At 46.7% G+C, this 21,781-nt stretch overlaps 1 protein-coding gene and 1 long non-coding RNA gene across 3 annotated transcripts in view; one reads left to right on the top strand and one right to left on the bottom strand.

The window, feature by feature from the left end:
* The first annotated feature begins 2,138 nt into the window (after positions 1 to 2,138).
* On the top strand, positions 2,139 to 17,250 carry LOC101936629 (uncharacterized). Its single transcript, XR_508847.4, has 3 exons — positions 2,139 to 2,276; positions 14,588 to 14,680; positions 17,148 to 17,250. It is a non-coding gene; the product is annotated as an uncharacterized LOC101936629 (long non-coding RNA).
* A 1,536-nt stretch (positions 17,251 to 18,786) lies between these two features.
* The window catches only part of UGCG (UDP-glucose ceramide glucosyltransferase), a 39,123-nt gene continuing 36,128 nt past the window's right edge, over positions 18,787 to 21,781 (bottom strand). For both annotated transcript variants that reach the window (XM_005294791.5, XM_042850384.2), the window contains one exon: positions 18,787 to 21,272. In XM_005294791.5, coding sequence (XP_005294848.1) covers positions 21,102 to 21,272 — 171 coding nt within the window. In that variant the 3' untranslated portion in view covers positions 18,787 to 21,101. The remainder of the gene's footprint in view (positions 21,273 to 21,781) is intronic.

The following is a 21,781-nucleotide window of genomic DNA, read 5'->3' as shown; positions in this document are numbered from 1 at the left end:
TCATACAGAAGGATGCTGCCAATTAACTCTATTACAGACTCTTGACAGAAGCTTTTGTCTCTCATTCTTCAGATAGCATCAGACTAACCAGAATGACAGACTAACCAGTGCAACGCATGGAGCACAGGCGTCACTAGCTCCCACAGTTGCAAACTTTTGGCAAGTCACTTCTGCTATGGTCTACACTCAGGGTTTCAAAGTTAGTCGTAGATAAAAACTACACTGTAGTAATCTGGTCTAAGTATTATCCCCATTGGACTTGAGCAGTTGGCCATTTTTCTGCTGGGAGAAATTGATGAAAGAGTCAGGTATTTCTTTGATGCAATCCTGTGTATTTTCTGAAGTTCTATTTTCTGAACACGTAGGAATCAAAAAGTGGGAGACAGTTTTTGCTCACAGTTCCAAGGCTCTTTCTAGCCAACTTATTTGATGCATTCTTTAATTTTATGTCTTTTTAAAAAAAAAAAGTCCAGTTGATCATGAACGGGTTGTTAATTGTGATTGGTCAGAAGTCAATGTTTCAATTTATTTGGATGAGCATGCAGCTGCTTCTGGTGAGAACACAAAGCTTGGTTATTCACCCGCCATAACCAATTGTGCCAACAAAGTTGAACATTTGAATTTTTGTAGAAAACCAACCTAAAAGGGGTGAAAACTCAAACATTTGTGGGACTTTTTGGGGGGAGAGGGGGCAAATTTTTAACAGCTAGAGTAATTGTCTGTTTAAACAACTGACCAAAGGTTGTGCTGGATTCTCCATCACTGGTGATTTTAAAATTGGTTATTTTTATAAAAAATATGCTCAAAAAGGAATTAATTCAGAAAATCCTATACCTGTTATACAGGAGGTCACACTAAATTATCACAATTATAATGACAATAATTATATTATCACAATTATAATCTATGAATATATGTCTATTTCCCTTTCAAAAACCTAATGCAGTGGAAAGTTAAAAGGGAAACAAAAATGTCTTGTCAGGATCTGTTCTGGAAAAGTTATCACAGCTTTAAAGATGGCAGAGAAATGTTGAGCTCATACGTAGTTTCAATAAGGCATAATTTATTCCTCTGTCTTGTCTGGAGGACTCTGACCTGGAGGACACATACTCTTCACAAAGGCTTCCTTTTCTTTTTCAGTGAATGGCACCCTGTACTAGGAAAGCCCATATTTGGGAGAGCTGTGCTCTTTGAAAGTGCTCATAGAATGTGCCCTTGTAGCGAGACTAGAGGGAGCAGAATCTGTAGTTCCAGTAGAACTTAATCTTATAACTACACCATTTATTGGAGCAGCAGCTAAGTTTAAACATTGCACAGAAGCATCGGGACCCAATAGACACATGGATCCACACAAAGAAGAGAAGAGTCTCTAACCTGGCTGATTCCAGAGTGTTGTGCTGAACTCAAATAACCTTAGGAAAGCAGGCAATGGACTTCGGGAAGCTTCTCTAGAACTGTGCCAGTGGACTGAGAAATAGTCCAAAATGGAAACAAAATTCTGAAACATGCCCAGAAAACTAGCAATTGGTTTATTTCTGACTCTTCTCCCTCCAGCTGACAAGCCAGAAAAAATATAGCTAAATCCATGTGCCAGCTGGAATTAATAGGTTTTTCTGTGGCCATTTTATATCCAGCCAGCTTGTGGGTGAATGACAGAGGGCAGGCCTACCTTTTTGTGGTCCTGCAGGAAACCAGATAAGCTTGTTGTAGGAACTGAGAGAAGAAATGTTTTTCTCCAGGCTCTATCGTGAAACCAGATATTGTTCTTGACTTGGGTTTTATGTCCTTTGGACTGAGTTAAACTTAGGATTGCTAATGGTACTTAAGTGACCTTGGAAGAAATATTAAACCTTTGCTGGTTTTCTTCTTTTTACAAAATGACTGGCAAGCAGCCTTGCCCTCTGGTTTATGTCTCTCTGCTGTTTGGAAACGGTTCTTTCTTTTACATATATCCAGCACAGATTGCTTTCGGTGGCAGTGGCATATCTTTTTCCCTCATGAAGCTAGAATGCTGGCAACTGCCCAGGGAGTAGAAGCCTTTAAAGATTTCATGTCTCGAGTGAAACACAGTATAAATAAATAAATGCATTATGCAGAGCTTCCTTTAACTTAAAAAGAGGGAAGAGCTAAAGAGTCGATAGAGCCAATGACTGACTTGGCTAAGTCAATGTAACTAATTTGGAGGGGTTTACACTGTAAAGAGGCACCAATATAAAACCGGGAGAGATGTTGTGAAGGAGACCTGGGAGCCCTGCACTATACTGGGAACTTAGGAGGTAGGTGGTGTTAGTGTTTAGGCACAAAATCTATTAAAACAACCATTCTGTTGGGTTGGGGGTTTTGTGCCATATAAGTATTACATGTAATTACCTCCACTGTCCTAAGCTATTGAGGTTAGATATTCACACTGCACGTATTAAGAAGTTTCTTTTCCCCACCCCCTTCTTCCAGCAGGTTAACAGTGGAACGTTTACGTATAGAGTATCATTGTTAGTGTAACTCTTTCTTGATTTGTGTAAGTAACTTGCCTAGTGAAAGGATGTAAGTTTCATGTGGTTAATAATTATATAACATATTTTGGCCTTGAGAACTAGACTGTATTGCTGAGCTAATTATGTCCCTTTTATTAGCACGGCGTCCTCTTATAACTATAGATAAAGAATTCCTACACAGCCAACGCTTGATCATTTCAGCCTTTTGGCTAAGATTTATTCTGGTAGTCTCCCACCGTGGACGAATCTAGAGGTTCCACTTCCTTAGCCAGCAGCCCCCTCTGGGAGGCAATGAGTATCTGTGTGGCTGTCACTTGTCTTCCAACCTATACAGTCTGTGTTCCTCTGGGTTGGCCTGACTGGCTGCCCTGGTGGATGCCCTTCTACATGAGTTTTCCAAAATGCAAAGGTGGAGGGAAAAAATCAAAGTCCGTACAGCTTCAGATCCCCCTGTGTTTTATACTATTGGGGTCTGGATGGATGAAGAATCTGACAAAGCCCGGCTAACTCCTGTGACTCAAGGATCTCCAACTCCATGGAGTGCCAATGCAGGGGCAATGTAGAGAAGGCAGGAGCATGCCGCAGCGGCGGAACGTCTGCCTTTTTGCAGCAGTAGGTTCCCCTCCACACATGATGGAAAAGACGTCCATATAGAGTCGAGTCTGGGTTGTTGCCAGTCTACTGATTCCATCCACGAAGCAGGAGAGGCTCCAATGCCCATAGTTGGGGATTTATTGTGCATGTTTATCATTTTCTAAAACAGACTTGCTAAAATGTGTGAAAATATATTTGTCTAAATTGTATCTACTGTAACCCCTTTGGGGTTTAGAGAGCATGGCCCCTTTACATCTTTTTCCTGGGGGGGAGTGAAAAAAAAGGAGGGAAACTCCAGGGTGCTCTCTGGAGCTGGGGGAGAGAGAGAGGGAGAAGCCTGGAGGCCCTCGCAAAGGGAGCAGCTGAGGAAACTTGCCTGAAGCCTGGGAAGGACAGGGCCGATCGGGGACAGCCCAGGACAGGAGCCAGGAGGAGCACTGTGCCAGGGAGGAATCGCCCGAGAAGGACAGGCCGGAGCTGGACCCAGTATCACGGCTGCCCAGAGCTGCATGGGGCTGTGAGTACTGGGGCTTAGGACTCTGCATTGGGAACAAGGAGGGAGGTTGCTAGCTAGTTAAGTGGGGAGGTGGTCGCTCTGTGTGGCTTTACAGAGAGCGGCAGAAGAGGGCACCGGAGGGGTTTGTTGGGGGAAAGTTCACTGGCGCTGAAGACGACCAGGAGCACCCAAGACTCACCACTGGACTGGAACTTTGCTCAGGCCTCCTGAACTCTGTGTGCAGACACATTGCTCCGTGTCTGCCCTTCCAGACTGTGCTACCACTGGGCCCATGGGGCCTTGGTTTGGATGCAGCCCTGTTCTACTGCTCCCCCTATATTTCCCCTTGTTGTTTTTCACCTCTCATCCCTCTGTAAATAAATATTTCCCTTTCTTCTATCCATTGTACTTTTCCTGTGGGGGGGTGTGTTCACTCTGGGGGGTTTGGAATAGGTGCCCCTGGGGTGGAAGGAATTTTTCTTGCTGTGTTCCTGCACACGCCTTCTCTTGGCCAGAGCTGCCTGCAGAGCAGACTCCATCTTGGCCATGAGGGCACTAAAGTTACACTACAAAAGGGAGCTCTGAGAAGGATGTAAGGTTTATTGTTTAGAGTGGGGAGGGGAGACGACTATTTATATTTTAATGAAGTCTCTAGAAAATTTTGAAAAGCTCCAGAAATTTGGGTCACACCCCAAACTTTCAGATAGCGCCTCCTTTTCCCCAGAATACAGGCCTGAGTTGCAGCTTGGGTCTGGAGTCAGTTCTGACTTTTCCCAAGTTTGGGAGTGTTTGAAGTTGTGGGTTTGGTTTGGATAATGACATTACCTCAGAGCAAAATATTAGCAGTTCTAGTCTTGTAGCTTTCTGTGAAGGGTGACGTTAGTAATCCTTTCATTTGTTACTAATACAAGTATTTTTAACAGAGCAGATATTGTTTTCACCAGCCAAAGGACACTAAAGCCAAAACTTTCTTCTAAAATCCTTACTCATAATTTTTTAACTGATAGCCAGGGTCGGGTTACCATACGTCCGTTTTTTCCCGAACATGTCCGGCTTTTTGGTAATCAAACCCCCGTCCGGGAGGATTGCCAAAAAGCTGAACATGTCCGGGAAAATACCGGCCGGGCACTTCCCCTCCCGCGGCTGCTGTGCTCCTCCCCTGACTCTTCGGCTCTGTTTAAGAGCCGAGCTGCCCGAGCGCTCCGGCTTCAGGCAGCCCCCTTGCCTGCAGACCCTAGCCGCCGACCGGGCACTTCCCCTCCCGGGCTCCAGCTGCTCTGCTCCAGCAGTGCAGGGTCCGGAGGCAAGGGGGCTGCCCGAAGCCCGAGCGCTACCGGCTTCACGGTTTGCCGGGCAGCCTCCAGACCCTGCGCCCCTGGCTGGGCGCTTCCCCTCCCGGGCTCCAGCTGCGCTGGGGAAGCGCCGGCTGGGGGCGCAGGGTCTGGGGGCTGCCCGGCAAACCGTGAAGTCGGTAGCGCTTGGGCAGCCCTTTTCGCGTGGCTGGGAGGGGGAGTTAGGGCAGGGACTTTGGGGAAGGGGCAGGGAAAGGGCGGAGTTGGAGCGGGGCCGGGGGTGGGAAAGGGGCGGAGCCAGGGCCCCGTGGAGTGTCCTCTTTTTTTATTTTTTAAATATGGTAACCCTAAGCCAGGGCCGCTGAGAGCGGATTCGGGCCCCAATGAAAAAAAATTTTCCGGCCCCCCAGCAAGGGCAGACTGGCTAAACAGGGCCGACAAAGCCAGGGAAGCCGGCCCCCGGGCCCCCTTCCGGACTATCGGGCCCCAGTAATTTGTACCGGATTAACCCCCCCCTCCCTCGTCAGCCTTGCTGATAGCCTACTCTCTGTGCGCAGAGATCCCATAAACTCCACACATGTAGAGTGTACATAAAATTGTGCAGGGAGGGAAGATCTACTGTGTGCATGTGAGTGAGAATTTTGCCCTAAAAGCAGACTATCTAATCCTGTTTATGTGGTGTATAAAGTGTATTACGTCCTGATACTAGAAAGGAAAATTTCTCATTATCATTCAGAAATGTTAGGGTTATCCTAGGCACCATCCACACTGCAGTTATGATCATGGCTGAACAAATAGCATGGCAGTGGCCAGACCATAGCTGGAGTGTGTATGTGCCTAGATAAATAGATATCTCATTGCCTGTGTGGACAGAAGAAAATGTTACAGCTGGTGAGAATGAGGTTTTAATCCTGACAGAAGTGCACAGCCATACGTTACAGACAGCATTTGTTGATAGCTGGCTCTTATGTGATTACAGTTCGGAGGATTTATTGGCCAAGCGAAGTGAGGCCCTACACTCAACTTCATGGCATTTCTCTGTATGTCATTGTAGCAGGTTGCTGACTCACCGCTGCAGCACCTCCTGCTGGTCATCAGGGAATTAGCTCAATTGCAGCACTCGGAGCACCTCCTGCTGGCCAGTGTCTCTCCTGCTTCAGGCCCCCCATGTCCCTCCCGGACCCAGGTGCCCCTTACCTTGGGGTGTTGCTCCACAGCAGTGCCCTCAGACTCTGGGTCTCCCTTCCCAGGGGAACCCCGTCCCCCTATGCCCACCTTGCCTCAGTGGCTACTGCCAGTCGTCATCTAGCCCCCTTTCTGTGGGGCACACTGCAGTCTAATGGCAACTCATCATTGGCAAGGGGGTTGGACCAGCTGCCTCTGCCTATCCCTGGGCTGCCCTCTGCAGCCCCAGTACCTTCTTAGGCCTTTAACAAGGCCTCAGCCTGGGGAGTTGCCAGGCTGGAGCTCCCCAGCACCTCTTGCCCTTCCCCAGCCCTGCTCTGCTTCAGGGACCCTGTGCTTATTAAAGAGAAGGTTCAGGGATATGTGATGGGGTGTCCCTCCTACACAGGATTGGAAGTGGTTAAGATGGCCAGGCAGCCCAATTATCTCCCCAGGCTGCACCTAGAGGAGGAGCTAGGGAGCAGGGGTTGATTAAATAAATCCCAGTTAGTAGGGTTGCCAACCTTCCAGGATTGGCCTGGAGTCTCCTGGAATCAGCATTGATCGCCTGGTCACTATTGAAAGCAATCCGGGAGATTTTAATAGGATATTTTAAGAAAATGACATTGTCATGTTGTGGAAAAAAAATCTCCCGGAATAGCTTCAGTCAGAGTTGGCAACCCTACCAGGTGGGCAGGAAGAGGAGGGGCCTGTGTAAAGCTGAGGAGCTGAGAGCGGAAGGGGGCTGCAGGGAGGTAGTCTGCAGTCACTCTCTGTGAGGAGGGAGGTCGTTAGGGGCTAGAGCAGTGGTTCCCAAACTGGAGTTCGTGAACCCCTGGGGGTTCGCGAAATGTTACAGGGGGTTCTTGGGAAAAAATTCCCTAATGGTGGACTGAGCTGTCCCTAGGGACCCCGGGCAGCACGGGGCCAGCAGCCCGGAGTCGCTGGACTTCCAAGAGCTAAGCAGATCAAAGCAAGCATCTCTATCACACTGAGGAGGTTTCAGAGGAGCAGCCGTGTTAGTCTGTATCTGCAAAAAGAACAGGAGTACTTGTGGCACCTTAGAGACTAACAAATTTATTTGAGCATAAGCTTTCATGGTGCCACAAGTACTCCTGTTCTTTTTACTGAGGAGATTTAAACTTCAAGACTGCTTATAAGAAATGGAAAGGGAGGTGGATATTTTTTGCTGTTTTTAAAATTAAATAGGCAGCTAGTATTGTTTTTAAAATTATTATGAAGAACAAGTTTAAGCTTTGTTGTAACGTGCATTGTTTGCTCAAGACCTGAATGCTTGTGTAGGAAGAACTCTTTGAGTTGGCTTCTTAAATACCTTCCTGCTGTTTCACATCTGATACTCCTTGATGAAACATAAGAGCCTTGTCTTATAACAGGCTTATTCCAAGTGATACAAGCTACGAAAGTGAGATCTTGGAAGAGTGTTGCCATTTTCATAATGTAATAAAAATACTGTAATGATAATAATTAATAATAGTGTGTAATAAACATGTCATAAAACCAAAATTTATACTCAGGTAAAGGAGATATTCGTTTTTAGGAGGGGGTTCGTGAGACTTCACATTTTAGTGAAAGGGGTTCAAAGGTTGTTAAAGTTTGGGAACCACTAGGCTAGAGGGCAGTCCACAGTTACTCCCTGAGAGGAGGGAGTTGGGAGGCTGGTGAACCCAGAGAGTGGGGAAGCCAGGAAGGTGGGAAAAGCAGCGAAGTCTAGGGTAGTTCAAACCTTGGCTGCTGTTGAGAGGACCCTGAGCCGGGACCCAGAGAGGCTTGGGGAGGCTAAGCCTCCTCAAATGGGGCAAGAAATGCCGGATGCAGTGCACGCCCCTTTGGAGGTGTGCCAGCCTGCCGCCCTTCAGAGTGCTGCATGGGGATTTGGGGGAGGGGGCGGGCAGAGAGGAGCAAGTGGCAAGTGGGGGGACTCGGGGGAGGGGTGAGCAGAGAGGAGCGAGCGGCAGGTGGGGGGGCTCGAGGGAGGGGGCGGTCATAGAGGAGCGAGCGGCAGGCGTGGGGACTTGAGGGAAGGGGTGGCCAGAGAGGACTGAGCGGCGGGTGGAGGGGCTCGAGAGAGTGGGCGGGCAGAGAGGAGCAAGCGGCGGGCAGGGAGTGGGCGGGCTGAGAGAAGCAAGCGGCGGGTGGCGGGAGTTGGGGCAGGTGGCAGAGAGGAGCGGGCGAGGGGACTCGGGGAGGGGACGGGCAGAGAGGAGTGAGTGGCAAGTTGGGGGACTCGGGGGAGGGGTGAGCAGAGAGAAGCGAGAGGCAGGCGGGGGGGCTTGAGGGAGGGGGCAGGATGAGAGGAGCGGCAGGTGGGCGGGCTTGAGGGAGTGGGCGGCAGGCGGGGAGTGGGTGGGCTGAGAGAAGCAAGCGGCGGGCGGCGGGAGTTGGGGCAGGTGGCAGAGAGGAGCGGGCGAGGGGACTCGGGGAGGGGACTGGTAGAGAGGAGCATGTACGGTTGCCAGGTGTCCGGTTTTCTATCAGAACGCCTGGTCAAAAGTGGACCCTGGCTGCTCCGGTTGGCATCGCCGACTGGGCCGTTAAAAGTCCGGTCGGCGGCGCAGCGGGGGCCCAGGACTAAGGCAGGCTCCCTACCTGCCCTGGGTCCGCGCTGCTCCTGGAAGCAGCCGCCATGTCCCTTCAGCCCTTAGGCACTGGGGCGGCCAGGCAGGGACTGGGAGGCTCCGCGACCAATGGGAGCTGTCGGGGGGGAGGGCAGTGCCTGCGGGTATGAAGGCAGCGCGCACCACGTAGAGCTGTTTGGCCGCCTATATGCCTAGAGGCCCAGGGACCTGGTGGCTGCTTCCTCAGAGACACGGTAAGCGCCACCGAGACCCCGCACTCCCTCCCACACCCCACCCTCTGCCTCAGCCAGGAGCCACCTCCTCTGCCCCAAACCCCTCATCCACAGCCCGACCCCCAGCCGGAGCCCTCACCCCCCACACCCTAACCCCCGGTCCAGCCCAGAGTCCCCTTCTGCATCCCAAACCCCTCATGCCCAGCCCTACCCCAAAGCCCACACCCCCATCCCATACCCCCTCCCGCACTCCAACCCCCTGCCCCAGCCTGGTGAAAGTGAGTGAGGGTGGGGAAGAGTGAATGGGAGGGGAGATGGAGTGAGTGGAGTCTCTGAGAAGGGGCGAGGGGGTGGGGCAGGGATGTTCGGTTGTGTGATTAGAAAGTCGGCAACCGTATGAGTGAGCTGGAATGGGGGTCGGGCTTCGGGGGAGGAGCCCAAGCTGGGGCAGGGCCTCTTGGTGGAGTGGGGGGCCCCCCTCATTCTAGGGAGCTTCCGGTGCTTGTGCCCAGCCTCCATAAACACAAGAGTCACACACCACCTATGATTAGAGGGCAGGCCCAGGTCCCCCTACCAGCCACCGGTGAAGTGGCACCGGCAGTGAGCAGGAAAACTACCTGAGCCCATTTGCGGAGAGGGACTTTGATACCCTGGAAGAGGGGACCACGTACGGTGACGCCGCCAGAGGGCTGGGTCATGAAGAGGAGGCTGCAGTTCCTGGAGTGAGATGGGCCACAGGGCAAGACAGAACAGGTGAAGACACCACAGAGGAGAGTGCAAAGCCTGGCAGAGCTAATCCCCAGGACGGCAAAGGGGAGATGCCACCAATGGTGAGTGGGACCCTTGATCACAGTCTAAGTACCAACATGGCAGGGGAACAAATATTTAATAATGGGCTTTTCAGCCTAGCTAACAAATGTCTAACATATCCAATGGCTGAAAGCTGAAGCTAGACAAATTCAGACTGGAAATGAGGCATACATTTTAAATGGTGAGTGTAATTATTTAATCATTGATACAATTTACCAAGGGGCATGGTGGATTTTCCATCACTGGCAATTTTAAAATCAAGATTGGATGTATTTCTAAAAGATCTGCTCTAGGAATTATTTGGGTGAAGTTCTGTGGCCTGTGCTATACGGGTCAGACTAACTGATCGCAATGGTCCCTTCTGGCCTCAGAATCTAAGGGGACATCTATACCGCCCTCCGGATCGGTGGGTAGTTTCGATGTATCGGGGATCGATTTATCACGTCTCGTTTAGGAGAGTAAGCAGGAGTCAACGGGGCAGCCGTGGCGGTCAACTCACCGCCGTGAGGACGGCCAGGTAAATCGAACTAAGATACGTAGCTGAAGTCGAAGTATCTTAGTGGTTGAGTATCATAGGCCAGGTCTACACTAACCCCCTAATTTGAACTAAGGTACGCAACTTCAGCTACGTGAATAACATAGCTGAAGTTCGAAGTACCTTAGTTCGAACTTATCTCGGTCCACACGCGGCAGGCAGGCTCCCCCGTCGACTCCACGGTACTCCTCTCGTCTAGCTGGAGTACCGCAGTCGACGGCGAGCACTTCCGGGTTCGACTTATTGCGTCCAGACAAGACGCGATAAGTCGAACCCAGAAGTTCGATCGCTCGCCGCCGCACTACCGGGTAAGTGTAGACCTACCCTTAGTTCGAAACCACCCCCACCCCCGCCCAGTGTAGCCCAGGCCCAAGAATCTGTGCTTTTCTGTCTTGAGGTTGTCTATCAATATCGAACAGCCTGCTAGTTCTTTGACAGGACAAGGAATTCGTGTTTTGAAGCACAAGATGCCTATCACGTGCATAGGATCCATTTGAGGCTGCCTTTACTGGAATTTGAAACCAAGCTCTAGCAGGCAATCCCCCAGGCAGCCTGACAGTGCTGAATCTTGATAGTGAGGGCTCAGATCAAAAGTGCTGCAGCTGCCATGAGGAAACAAATTGTTTTCAACATAACAGCCCCATATGTTTGTAGGAGCACCTGCCGAGCCACACGAAAGCAGCTTGCTTCTCCAGAAAATTAGGCAGTTAGGCAGTCTTACTCAGTGTGAATGGAATTTCCTGGGTACACTGATGTCCTGCACATACACTGAATAAATCACAAGACAAAATATTTTATAACCAAAAAGATGTACTGTGGTTTTATATAAAAGGCAGTTTCTGAATTCTTAGTTCAATGCCTCAGGCAGCTGAACTTTCTTTTTCTCCCAGTTATTTGAATATGTATCATGCCAGGAAGTTGAAGGTCTCACAGGAAATGTGTTGAATGCATTTTTCCTTGGTTTGTCATACTGCTAGGAAATTCAGGCTTCCTGCATCACGGGGTTAAACCTCTATGGGCCAAAGGTTTTGAATTCATTGATGTGCAGTGCCATGACTTCACTGCCATGTGCTGATCTCTGAGAGCCTTCTCTATGTGCCTCAAACTACCACTGGGTAGAGACCGATCGCCCGCTCATGCACTCGGCCGAAGCAATGAAAAGCTGAGGGGATTTACGGAACGGCCTGGTCCAGTCTAAGTAAAAAGCCAGCACTCTACACACATCTAGCATGTGCAGGCATCATTCCTCATTGGAGGAATGGGGCTTAGGACAGAGGACTGGGCGGAAGATGTCCTGATCCATGTGAAAAGCCGAGACTATCTTCGGCAGGCAGGCAGAGCTGGACCTTATCCCTATGGAAGACCGTATACGGGGGCTCGGAGGTCAGGGCCCTAAGCTCCGAGACCCGGCGGGCTGAGGTGATAGCCACCAGGAACGCCACTTTCCATGACAAGTGGGACCAAGAACACGTGGCCAAGGGCTCAAATGGAGGCCCTGTGAGGCAGGAGAGCACTAGGTTCAGATCCCAGAGCTGGATCGGGGGTCTAGTGTAAGTGAAGGCCTGATCCAGCCCTTTTAGGAACCGGGACATCATGTGGTGCAGTGCTGGTGGTTCGGCGACCAAGGACTCCTCTCGGTGCTGAGCCGGGATGCCGAGGGTGCTTGGGATGCCCCAGCGACGGAGCGGGGCCTCGGCGGTGCGGCCGCCTGGGGCCACGGTGCCCACTGGCACCACTGTCCTTGCCATGGTGAACCTTGCCATTGCGCCGGCTGAGGCCCAATCAGGGTTACACGTTCCTGAGGGACGGGGCAGCCTGGGGAAAGACGGCTGGGAGCCGAGGCTGAAGAGACCGAGGATCGCACGGTGCCATAGAAGCGGCTCAATTGCTCCCGTCTATGTTGGGTCCGGCCCCGGGATTTAGACCTTGACGATGAGACGTAAACGTCGGAGGTGCTATCTCTGGACTCCCGTCGGCGACGACACATTGGTGCCGGTGACTGTCAATATGCACTCCGAGCATGGTGCCGATGGCGTCACGATGGCGCTATCACTGTGGCTAGACAAGGAGCGTCAACACTTTCTGTCCCGGTGCCTGTGGCCCCTGTGGACCGAGGAAGACTCCGGCGACTCACTCCCAGGCGACCCCGACAATGGAGTGGAGACCAGACACGGGCTACGGGAAGGCCCCGCGGAGCGAGCAGGGACCTCAGCCTCCGACCTGGCCGATGAGGGCTGGTGGGCGCCCAGCAGCGGCTTCCCTCAGGACTGGGGCCCCAACTCAGGTGGCCCGCTCAGTACCGGCATGACGAGGATGTCATGCACTGCCTGAGCTGCCTCCAGTGTCGACGGAATCCTCATTGTCTGGGAGGCAAGCGCTGACGGGGCCGGACTACTCCACTCCGCGCGAGTCGGAGGACTGGGTCCTGAGGGTGATCGTGGGCTGCCCAACTCGGGTCCGACCTCACCCCTGTCCTTGTCTTGGCACAGCTGGGTCTTGCCTTGCTTCTTGGCAGGGGAGCAGTGCCGACTGGTGGATGGGACTTCGCTCCGCACCGAGGACGCGGTGTCCGGCGCCGGGTCGGGTCAGCGCTGGGGCCAGAGCTGACTCCATAAGCAGAGCCCGGAGTCGGATCTCACGTTCGCGTTTAGTCCGGGGCTTGAAGGACTTACAGGTTTTACAGCACTCACTTATGTGAGCCTCGCCCAGACAGCGAAGACACTCGGAGTGTGGATCGCTTCTGGGCATGGAATTGCGACAGGAGTCACACGACTTGAAGCCTGGGCATGCCCCGAGCCAGGCTACTAACTGGAGAAACTAGTAACAGTCAAAGATCGTACTATTAAGGAAGACGCTGCAGCAAAGCTGGAGCACAAGTTCCGACTACCTTCACTGGCGGCAAGAAGGAACTGAGGGTGGGGGGAGCGCGCAGCCCCCTTTATGGCGCAATATACTGGCGCCACTCCAGGGGTCGCAGCGGGGCTCCCCCATTATGGGTACTGCTAAGTGAAAAACTTCCGGCACCGGGGCACGTGGCGAGCATGCACACATATTGTGGAATACACATGAGCAATTGCTCGAAGAAGAATTTTTTGTTACATATCTGCACTCAAAAACAAAACAATGTAAAACTTTAGAGCCTACAAGTCCACTCAGTCCTACTTCTTGTTCAGCCAATCGCTAAGACAAACAAGTTTGTTTACATTTACAGGCGATACTGCTGCCTGGTTCTTATTTACAATGTCACCTGAAAGTGAGAACAGGCGTTTGCATGGCACTGTTGTAGCTGGCATCTCAAGATATTTACATGTCGGATCTGCTAAACATTCATATGTCCCTTAATGCTTCGACCACTATTCCAGAGGACATGCATCCATTATGATGATGGGTTCTGCTCAATAACAACCCAAAGCAGAGCAGACCGATGCATGTTCATTTTCATCATCTGAGTCAGATGCCACCAGCAGAAGGTTGATTTTCTTTTTTGGTGGTTCGGGTTCTGTAATTTCCGCATCGGAGTGTTGCTCTTTTAAGGCTTCTGAAAGCATGCTCCACACCTCGTCCCTCTCAGATTTTGGAAAGCACTTCAGATTCTTAAACCTTGGGTCGAGTGCTGTAGCTATTTTTAGAAATCTCACATTGGTACCTTATTTGCGTTTGGTCAAATCTGCTGTGAAAGTGTTCTTAAAACGAACATGTGCTGGGTCATCATCCGAGACTGCTATAACATGAAATATATGTCAGAATGCAGGTAAAACAGAACAGGAGACATGCAATTCTCCCCCAAGGAGCTCAGTCACACATTTAATTAACACATTATTTTTTAATGAGCATCATCAGCATGGAAGCATGTCCTCTGGAATAGTGGACGAAGCATGAAGGCACATACGGATGTTTAGCATATCTGGCACGTAAATACCTTGCAATGCCAGCTACAAAAGTGCCATGAGAACGCGTTCTCACTTTCAGGTGACATTGTAAACAAAAAGCGGGCAGCATTATCTCCTGCAAATTGTAACCAAACTTGTTTGTCTGAGCGACTGGCTGAAGTAGGACTGAGTTTTTTGTAGGTTTTACATTGTTTTATTTTTGAATGCAGTTATTTTTTGTACACAATTCTATATTTGTAAGTTCAACTTCCATGATAGAGTTTGCACTACTGTACTTGTATTAGGTGAATTGAAAAATACTATTTCTTGTTTTTTACAGTGCAAATATTTGTAATAAAGTGAGCACTGTACACTTCGTATTCTGTGTTGTAATTGAAAACAATACATTTGAAAAAGTAGAAAACATCCAAAAATATTTAAATAAATGGTATTCTATTATTAACAGCATGATTAATCACAATTAATTTTTTTAATCGCACGATTAATTTTTTTCATTGCTTGACAGCCCTAGAAAATGGGCCTGCTAAGCTGTGTTCTTCTGAGGCAGAAGTACAGAGTTATACAGAAGTGAAGAGCACTTGCTGGAGTTGTTCCATGTGTAAGTTTGTTCTTCTTTCCCATCCATTATTATGGTTTTTTCCCAGTGTGGGGTTTTTAAGAGGAAGAGATTTATATCCTGAAGTCTTTATGTTGTAACTATTTAATCCTTACCACATCCTTGTGAGGTAGGCAAGGGTTAGCCACATGGGGAAAGGGAGAAGTTAAGTCACATGGTGGCTACATCTACACTTGGAGCTGGGGTGTGATTCCGAGCTTGTCATCATACTTGTGCTAGCTCTCATTGAGCTAACACACAACAAATAGTAAGGTAACCATGGCAGTGGTGAGTGGCAGCATGGACTAGCTACTCTGATTACATACCTGTGGGACCAGGGGGGTGGGAGGGGAAGAGGGAGAAAGTTGTACTCGGGGCAGCTAGCAGATGTGCTAGACCATTTTATGTTTAACAGAGTAATGCGGGTAATTCACTGCAGGTAGAAAATATTCCATTGCTTGAGGTCATATTTGTGTTCACTGATGCAACTTGAGCAGAGGAAACAACCTCAAACAGATACAGGTACTTGAATGAATCCAATCAGGGTCAAATTCTTCAATTTTTTGCTGTGCTCAGGATGAGTTGCGACCCAGATTTATGGAAACTGAAAGTAGAGTAGGTAGCTAAATTCCACTGTGCAGGGCAGAATAGATTCCTAAACACCTCAAGTCCCTGATGCAACTTGTAATGGTGTGTGTGGGAATAAACATGTACAGTTATTATCTACTGTTATAGGATGTCAGTGTTACTATAAGCCTTACTACTGGCATACCTAAAAGTGAGCATCTTTTAACTCAAGTGGTTGGACCCTGTGTTTTTTGGAGCCAAAGGATCTGAGTTCTATCCCTGCTTTGCAGACTGCTTACAAATCTAAGGGCCAAATCTTCAAATCATGATAGCACTATTGACTTCAAAGGAGCTATGCTGATCACACCACCTTATGAGCTGGTTTTAAGCTGTTAAGTGGATGGTAGTTTACTACAAAAATAAGAACAGCTATATTGGGTCAGACTAACGGTCCATCCAGCCCAGTATCCTGTCTTCCGACAATGGCAAATGCCAGGTGCTTCAGAGAGAATGAGCAGAACAGGCAATCATCAAGTGATCCATCCCGTTGCCCATTCCCAGCTTCTTGCAAAAAGAGACTAGGGACACTTCAGAGACAGATGGGCAGTCTTCTTCCAGGGAAAGAAACACATAGAAAACAGAATCAGAGCTATACACAGCAGACAAAGATAGAGAGTATTTGCAAAATTTTGATCTGCGTTCAGATTTTCACCTGGGACAGGATATTCTAGATTTGAGACAGTCTCATAAGGAAGTTGCTTAAAGATATATCTCCTAGAAGGACATTTGAATGTGCAGAATTTTGAAACTTCTGTATCACATCAGACCTGACCGCATTTTTCATTGCATCACTATGGAAAACACTCTTGCAGTCTGAAGTCTAAATACAACCGCCTCAACTGTTCTCATGGAGCAACTCTATAATAGGATGGTCAATGCTCTCATCTGGCAGCTGGGTTTTTAAGAAAACGTGGTATTCTTGACTAAAATTCTGGCTTGGCTCAGGATGTCATTGAATGTGGATGATTCTGTCCTTGGTGGTTTTTCAGTACTACTTACTTCCAGGAAAATTTGGAAGTAGCCACCTCCTGCAGTTCTCTGCTAGGATCACTGCCAGACAGAGATATTCAGGCAGATTCATTTGCTCCACTTTCCCAGTGATTCAGTTTTCTTCCAACACCACCTAATAAAGCTGTTGAACATAGGAAGTGCTGGTAAAAAACTGGTCTTCATTTCCTTCTGGCCCCAGTCACATGCCACAAGTCAAAGCTCCAAACTACCAATAGTCAATGGCCCTAGTGGCTGCTGTTATGCCTACCCATACTCCTTGTGGATCACGGGCAAGGCTCCCATTGTTGCTTCTCCACAGACATAAGGACGCTAGTGGAAAGTAGCCAATCTCTAAGGCAGCTTACAGTGGCCATAGAGGGTGCTGTTGCCCATGGACTGCAGCATTGGAACAATTTTTATAGTGGGGGTGTAGAAAGCCATTGAACAAAACTATAAACCCTGCGTTTGATGGAAACCACTGCGAGCTGGGGGTTCTGCCACATCCCTAGTTCCAGCACCCCTGGGTTGCAGTAATGGCCAGGGAGAAGCTCCAAAGCTGTTAATGAGCCTGGAGGGAAGTGGGGTGGGGACAAAGTCTGTCTGTCTCTTTCACAGTCACATCCTCTTCCCATGTGCAAAGCCGGTTTACTGGATCTTTGAGCAGCTGGAAGGATTTGCATTACAATGAGCACACAACATAGGAGGTGGTTGTAATTTCCAGGAAGCTTTTCCCCCATATTGTGACACTTTACCCTGTGGTCATGAGGCTGACAATCTGTATCATCTTCTCATAAGATGCAGTTTCCCAAGACCAGGAAACCAACCCTTAATTGTGGTAACGTGTATTTTGCAGGCATCGTTGCAGTATTCACGCCAGTGCTAAATCTAGTCATCTCCGGGTTGTGATGGGCTGGCTGAATCCTTTAAAAGCTCCTAACAGTATTAAACTGTCAGAGGTAGGTGTTTCCAAACAAACTGGCTTAAAAGGGTAATATCGCTACTTTTATCTATGTGCTGCAATACAGTAGCGAATGCGTGGGTATTCCTTCCACTTCTGAAATGAAGGAAATACTTTACCTCCTTACTTCCAGGATCTGATCCTGTGAGGTGATGAATGCCCCTGAAGGGACTGAATAGGCTTGATTAAAAATAAGGGACACTTTTTTTTTTTTTGCAAAAAGTTCCCTGCAAAATGTTCCCATTATTCAATCTGTGAATAATTCCCTCCACTCCTGCCAAAGAGAAGAGCCATTGTTATACAGTTATGTCTACCCTGCCGCTGAAAGTGAGCCTCCCAGCCCTGGCAGACAGAGTTTTGCTAACCGGTCTTGCGCTCACTGAAATAGCCGTGTGCACCAGCAGACGCTTGGGATAGCATCTAGTTCAAGCCTACCCTACCCCCAACTCTGAGCTTGGGTGGCTATCCTGAGCCTCTGCCAGTGCCACAACGTTCACAGCTATTTTTATTACGCTAGCGCCCGCCCCACCAACACAACTCTGCCTCCCTGGGAAAGAAGGCTCACTCCCAACGGCAGAGTAGACATACCTATGTGTTGTAGTAATGGGGGGGGGGGGGAGGAGGAGCCATTTCTGCTTCGATTTCCACATGTTCTATGGGGATGATACCCACCTTGGTACAATACAGTAATCAGACTATAGCAAGTTCAATACATATATGAAAATAGGAGAACTATTCCCAAAACCACTCCAGGAACCAGTACAGACGTCCACATGGCCTTATGGGACAAATGATGGGTATCATTCAGTCCCATAACTTGTGACCTTTGCCCTAAACCCCCATAACTATAGGAAGACAATGATGTTTTAAGAAGTTTATTAAATGATCATGTTCAAATAAACGAGCACTTTAATTAAATGTGCTATCATAAACAGACCCCATAGGCATGTAAACTTCAAATGTCCAATAGCACAAAACCACAGGTGCGTATCTGTGAAGTCAACATTTAATTTTATAATTGCACGCTTGCTTATTTTAATGCATGATCATACTAAATCTGTTTACTTTCTGGCTGGGAAGTACACACTTTGCAACCCTATACCTTTTTCACACCATGTTTGTAGAACTGAGTTGCTTGTAAGAAAACTAGCATGTTTCTGCAGCAAACCTTCCACAAATGACCTGTTAGGTTGAAATGTGTTCAGAAGAAACTCCTTAGCAGGGTTCAGAATACACTTCGTAAATTTTGTTCTTTTTTTAAGGAGCCATGTGGAGTTCTTTAAAGTAGTTCAAAGTTGTAGTATGGACAGATTTCTAGAAATGATCTGCTGTGCACATTTACCAAAAGTAACTAGATCATATTTGTTGTAGTAATCTGGATTCAGTTACTACAGAGAATAGCACCATAGAAATGCTATGAATTAAAGTTACATTTTTATTTTACAGCAAGACAACTACTGGTAAGTAACACAAGGTTTTTGTGTGTGTGTGTTTTTAAGGCAACATTAGTTCAGTTGAATAAAGTAAAAACAGATTTATATTCCAAACATTTGATTTATTCAAAATTTATTTTTTTAAACAAAAACAAGACAATGATTTTAAATAATAAACATGGTATATTCTAGACATCTGTTGATCAAGACTTTTAAAACTAACCATATTTAACCATAACTTTTATGCAGTTGTTGCAGTGCCCTCTGCAGTACTCAAAAGTATTGGTTTCCATTTCATCAACTCAACTTTCTAACAATACAAGAAATCAAGCTGTTTGCTTAAATGAAGCGTCATTTTTTTTTTTAAGTGATGAAGGCTCCACCAATGCAAAAAGCACATCAAAACAGTTATTCGTCATACCTACAAACTTTTAAAAAAATGAAGTCTGTTCAGCCTTTTTGGTTTTTCTTTTACACTGCCCACATGGAGAACAGCGTAAAACTAAGTAACAAGCTCGGCTTCACTTTAGCAGTGCAATGAATGGCGTCAACCAAACTTCATGAAACAAATAAAATATACACATTGTCAGCAAAATTCATCTGTATAGTAGTGATTAAAAAAAAGCAACCTTTCAGTGGGTCACAACTAGACTGGTTTTCAGCGTGCACCTTTCCTCAGGAAGAGTTTCTCCCCGATTCACATGTAAAGAATGGAACATGCATCAAAAAGCCTTTGTTTTCATGTAGAAAAAATGCCCTTCAAAAACAAATTCAGTGATGTCATAAGGCAAAAGAATATGAAGCTGGGTGAAGCATTTTGCCTCAGAATATGTACACACACACAAACACACGTGTGTATATCAGATAGACAAGTAATGGATTGGCTCAGTAAGGTGAAAAATTGTCCATTTTTTATAAATACATATAATTATTGCTAATATGCTACACATTATGCTTTGACACAGGAGTGGCGTATAAATTAGCATTTAAAGCTGCCATAGTGACAATGCTAGCCCTGCATTTAGCAGCAGACATTCATCCCATTCTCAAGAAGAAGCAGTATACAGTTATAAAAAACCATAAGGCTTATGCAATGTCCCTCTCCAATTTTGCTTTGTACGGTTTTAAATTTTTGTTTTTAAATATTTAAACAAAAAAACCTAAACAAGTCCAGTTCACCACAAGTTAAGAACAATCTCACAATGGGGGTGGAAAATAAGCTCATAGGAGCCGAGAGGGAAAGAATACAGCATGCATTTACAACTTGGTTATAATCTAGTCCTTAATCATACCATTGGAATACAAAAAAATCCAATTTAAAGACTAGACTAAAAGTAGAAGACAAAAAGCCAAGAGTGTAGACTTAGTTAAATTAAGGTTACAATGTAATCAGTAACAAATTCATCCTGCCCGTTAATATACTCACAATATCTACTGCAATTTAATATTTATTCATGACTAGTATAGGTATATTATCTGCTCACTTAAAAAAAGATATTAAATACCTGCATCATGAAATTACATTCTTATTAACAATAAGACATTGTGTAAGAAAATAGCTCATGTGTGAAATGTTTTTGAAATGCTTCCCCCCACACACACAATTATCAAAACATTCACCCACAGAAACAAAAAACTCCTTAAAGAGGACAGGAATGATGAAGGGGATTAGCTAGGCTAATTACAGCACAGTGATAACAATGGTTCAAGACAGAACCAATCAGAGTTGGCCAAAAGATGCCCTCAACACATGGCTAACTAATAATTCCACCCACCCACCCCAAACTCAGTCCACTTTTGGTTCATTGCAATGAGAAAAAAAAATAGTTTTAATATATACATATAAATACAAGACTCCAGCTTTTGTTTTTTGCAAGGCCTAGTTATCTCTTAGTTTATATTTGCTCTGCAGCAACTACAAGAGGTAGGCATAAAGCATCTAAGGACTTCTCTCCTAGTGTTCCGCTACTAGCTCCATCTTTCAAATGCTGCAGAAGCCTGTTGTACTTCTGTAGTGATGTTACTCTCCAATCTGCTGCAATCCAATGGACAAAGGCCATTTTACCTCTCAATTTACTAAGATAGCGTACCACAGAGCAAGAAGCTTTTCCTGTACTGAAGGATACTGTCTTTAGAGTTTACTGCAGAACATTCATAAAGAAAATGGATCCTGGGACCAATTCTCTTGATTTCCTTTTATACATAAAAAAGAAGGTACCATTTGGCCAAAACTACAGATGTATTTTTTCACAGATGCAAGTGCCATGCAAAAATAAATTAAAGAACAAATACCAAAACATACAAGTAATAAAACTATTGAAGGTAGATTTTTTTAAAAGCATTTATATAAACATAATTTATAATACTTTTTTTTCTCCTTTTTTTTCTTTTTTGAAATACAGTCACAAAGCTGGGGCTATACATCAAGGATTTCCTCTGCAGTGCCTCCACAGCGTAATCTGTAGCGTCCTGTCCTCCAACTAATAGTGGGGTCCCATAAGGCAGATAGGAAAATGTATATTGTCATGGATTCTCTGATGAACCAAGCTACTGCGTAATCAAGTTTTGAAAAACACGGAGCACCACCCTGGGAATGAAACACAGACATTAATATTTAATGCAACTACTAAATTAAATATTTATTTTATGGGCACATCTTGTTTAAAGAGAAGTGTATTATCATATGTGTACAGTCTTTTATCAATTAAATTGTGTTTGGTTAAGCAATTATCCTCAAAATATACAACAGCATCCATTTTGCCAACATACTGTAGCCTGCCCAATTTCAAAGCAACCCATTTAGTAAATATTTTCAATACTGTACTGTGTTTCAGCCACAGTGGAATGCTTTGGGGCCTGATTCAACACCAAATGAAGTTAATTAACTTTACTGGAAGATGGATCAGATACTTAGAAACACACCAACAGTAACAAGATACAATTTCAAAAGTACTCTTGGTCAAAAGAAAGCTTATATTATTTTCACATACACTGTCTGAAAATTGTTGTACTTCTCAAACGAAGTTAACTGTTCACCTGCCGTGATGAATACTACACATTAAATGGTAGGATCATGGCATGATCACTAGCAGGGTT

The sequence above is a fragment of the Chrysemys picta genome, chromosome 6 (genome assembly GCF_011386835.1).
Source record: "Chrysemys picta bellii isolate R12L10 chromosome 6, ASM1138683v2, whole genome shotgun sequence".
NCBI classification, from domain to species: domain Eukaryota; kingdom Metazoa; phylum Chordata; order Testudines; family Emydidae; genus Chrysemys; species Chrysemys picta.
This window is presented reverse-complemented; position numbering and strand designations above follow the sequence as displayed.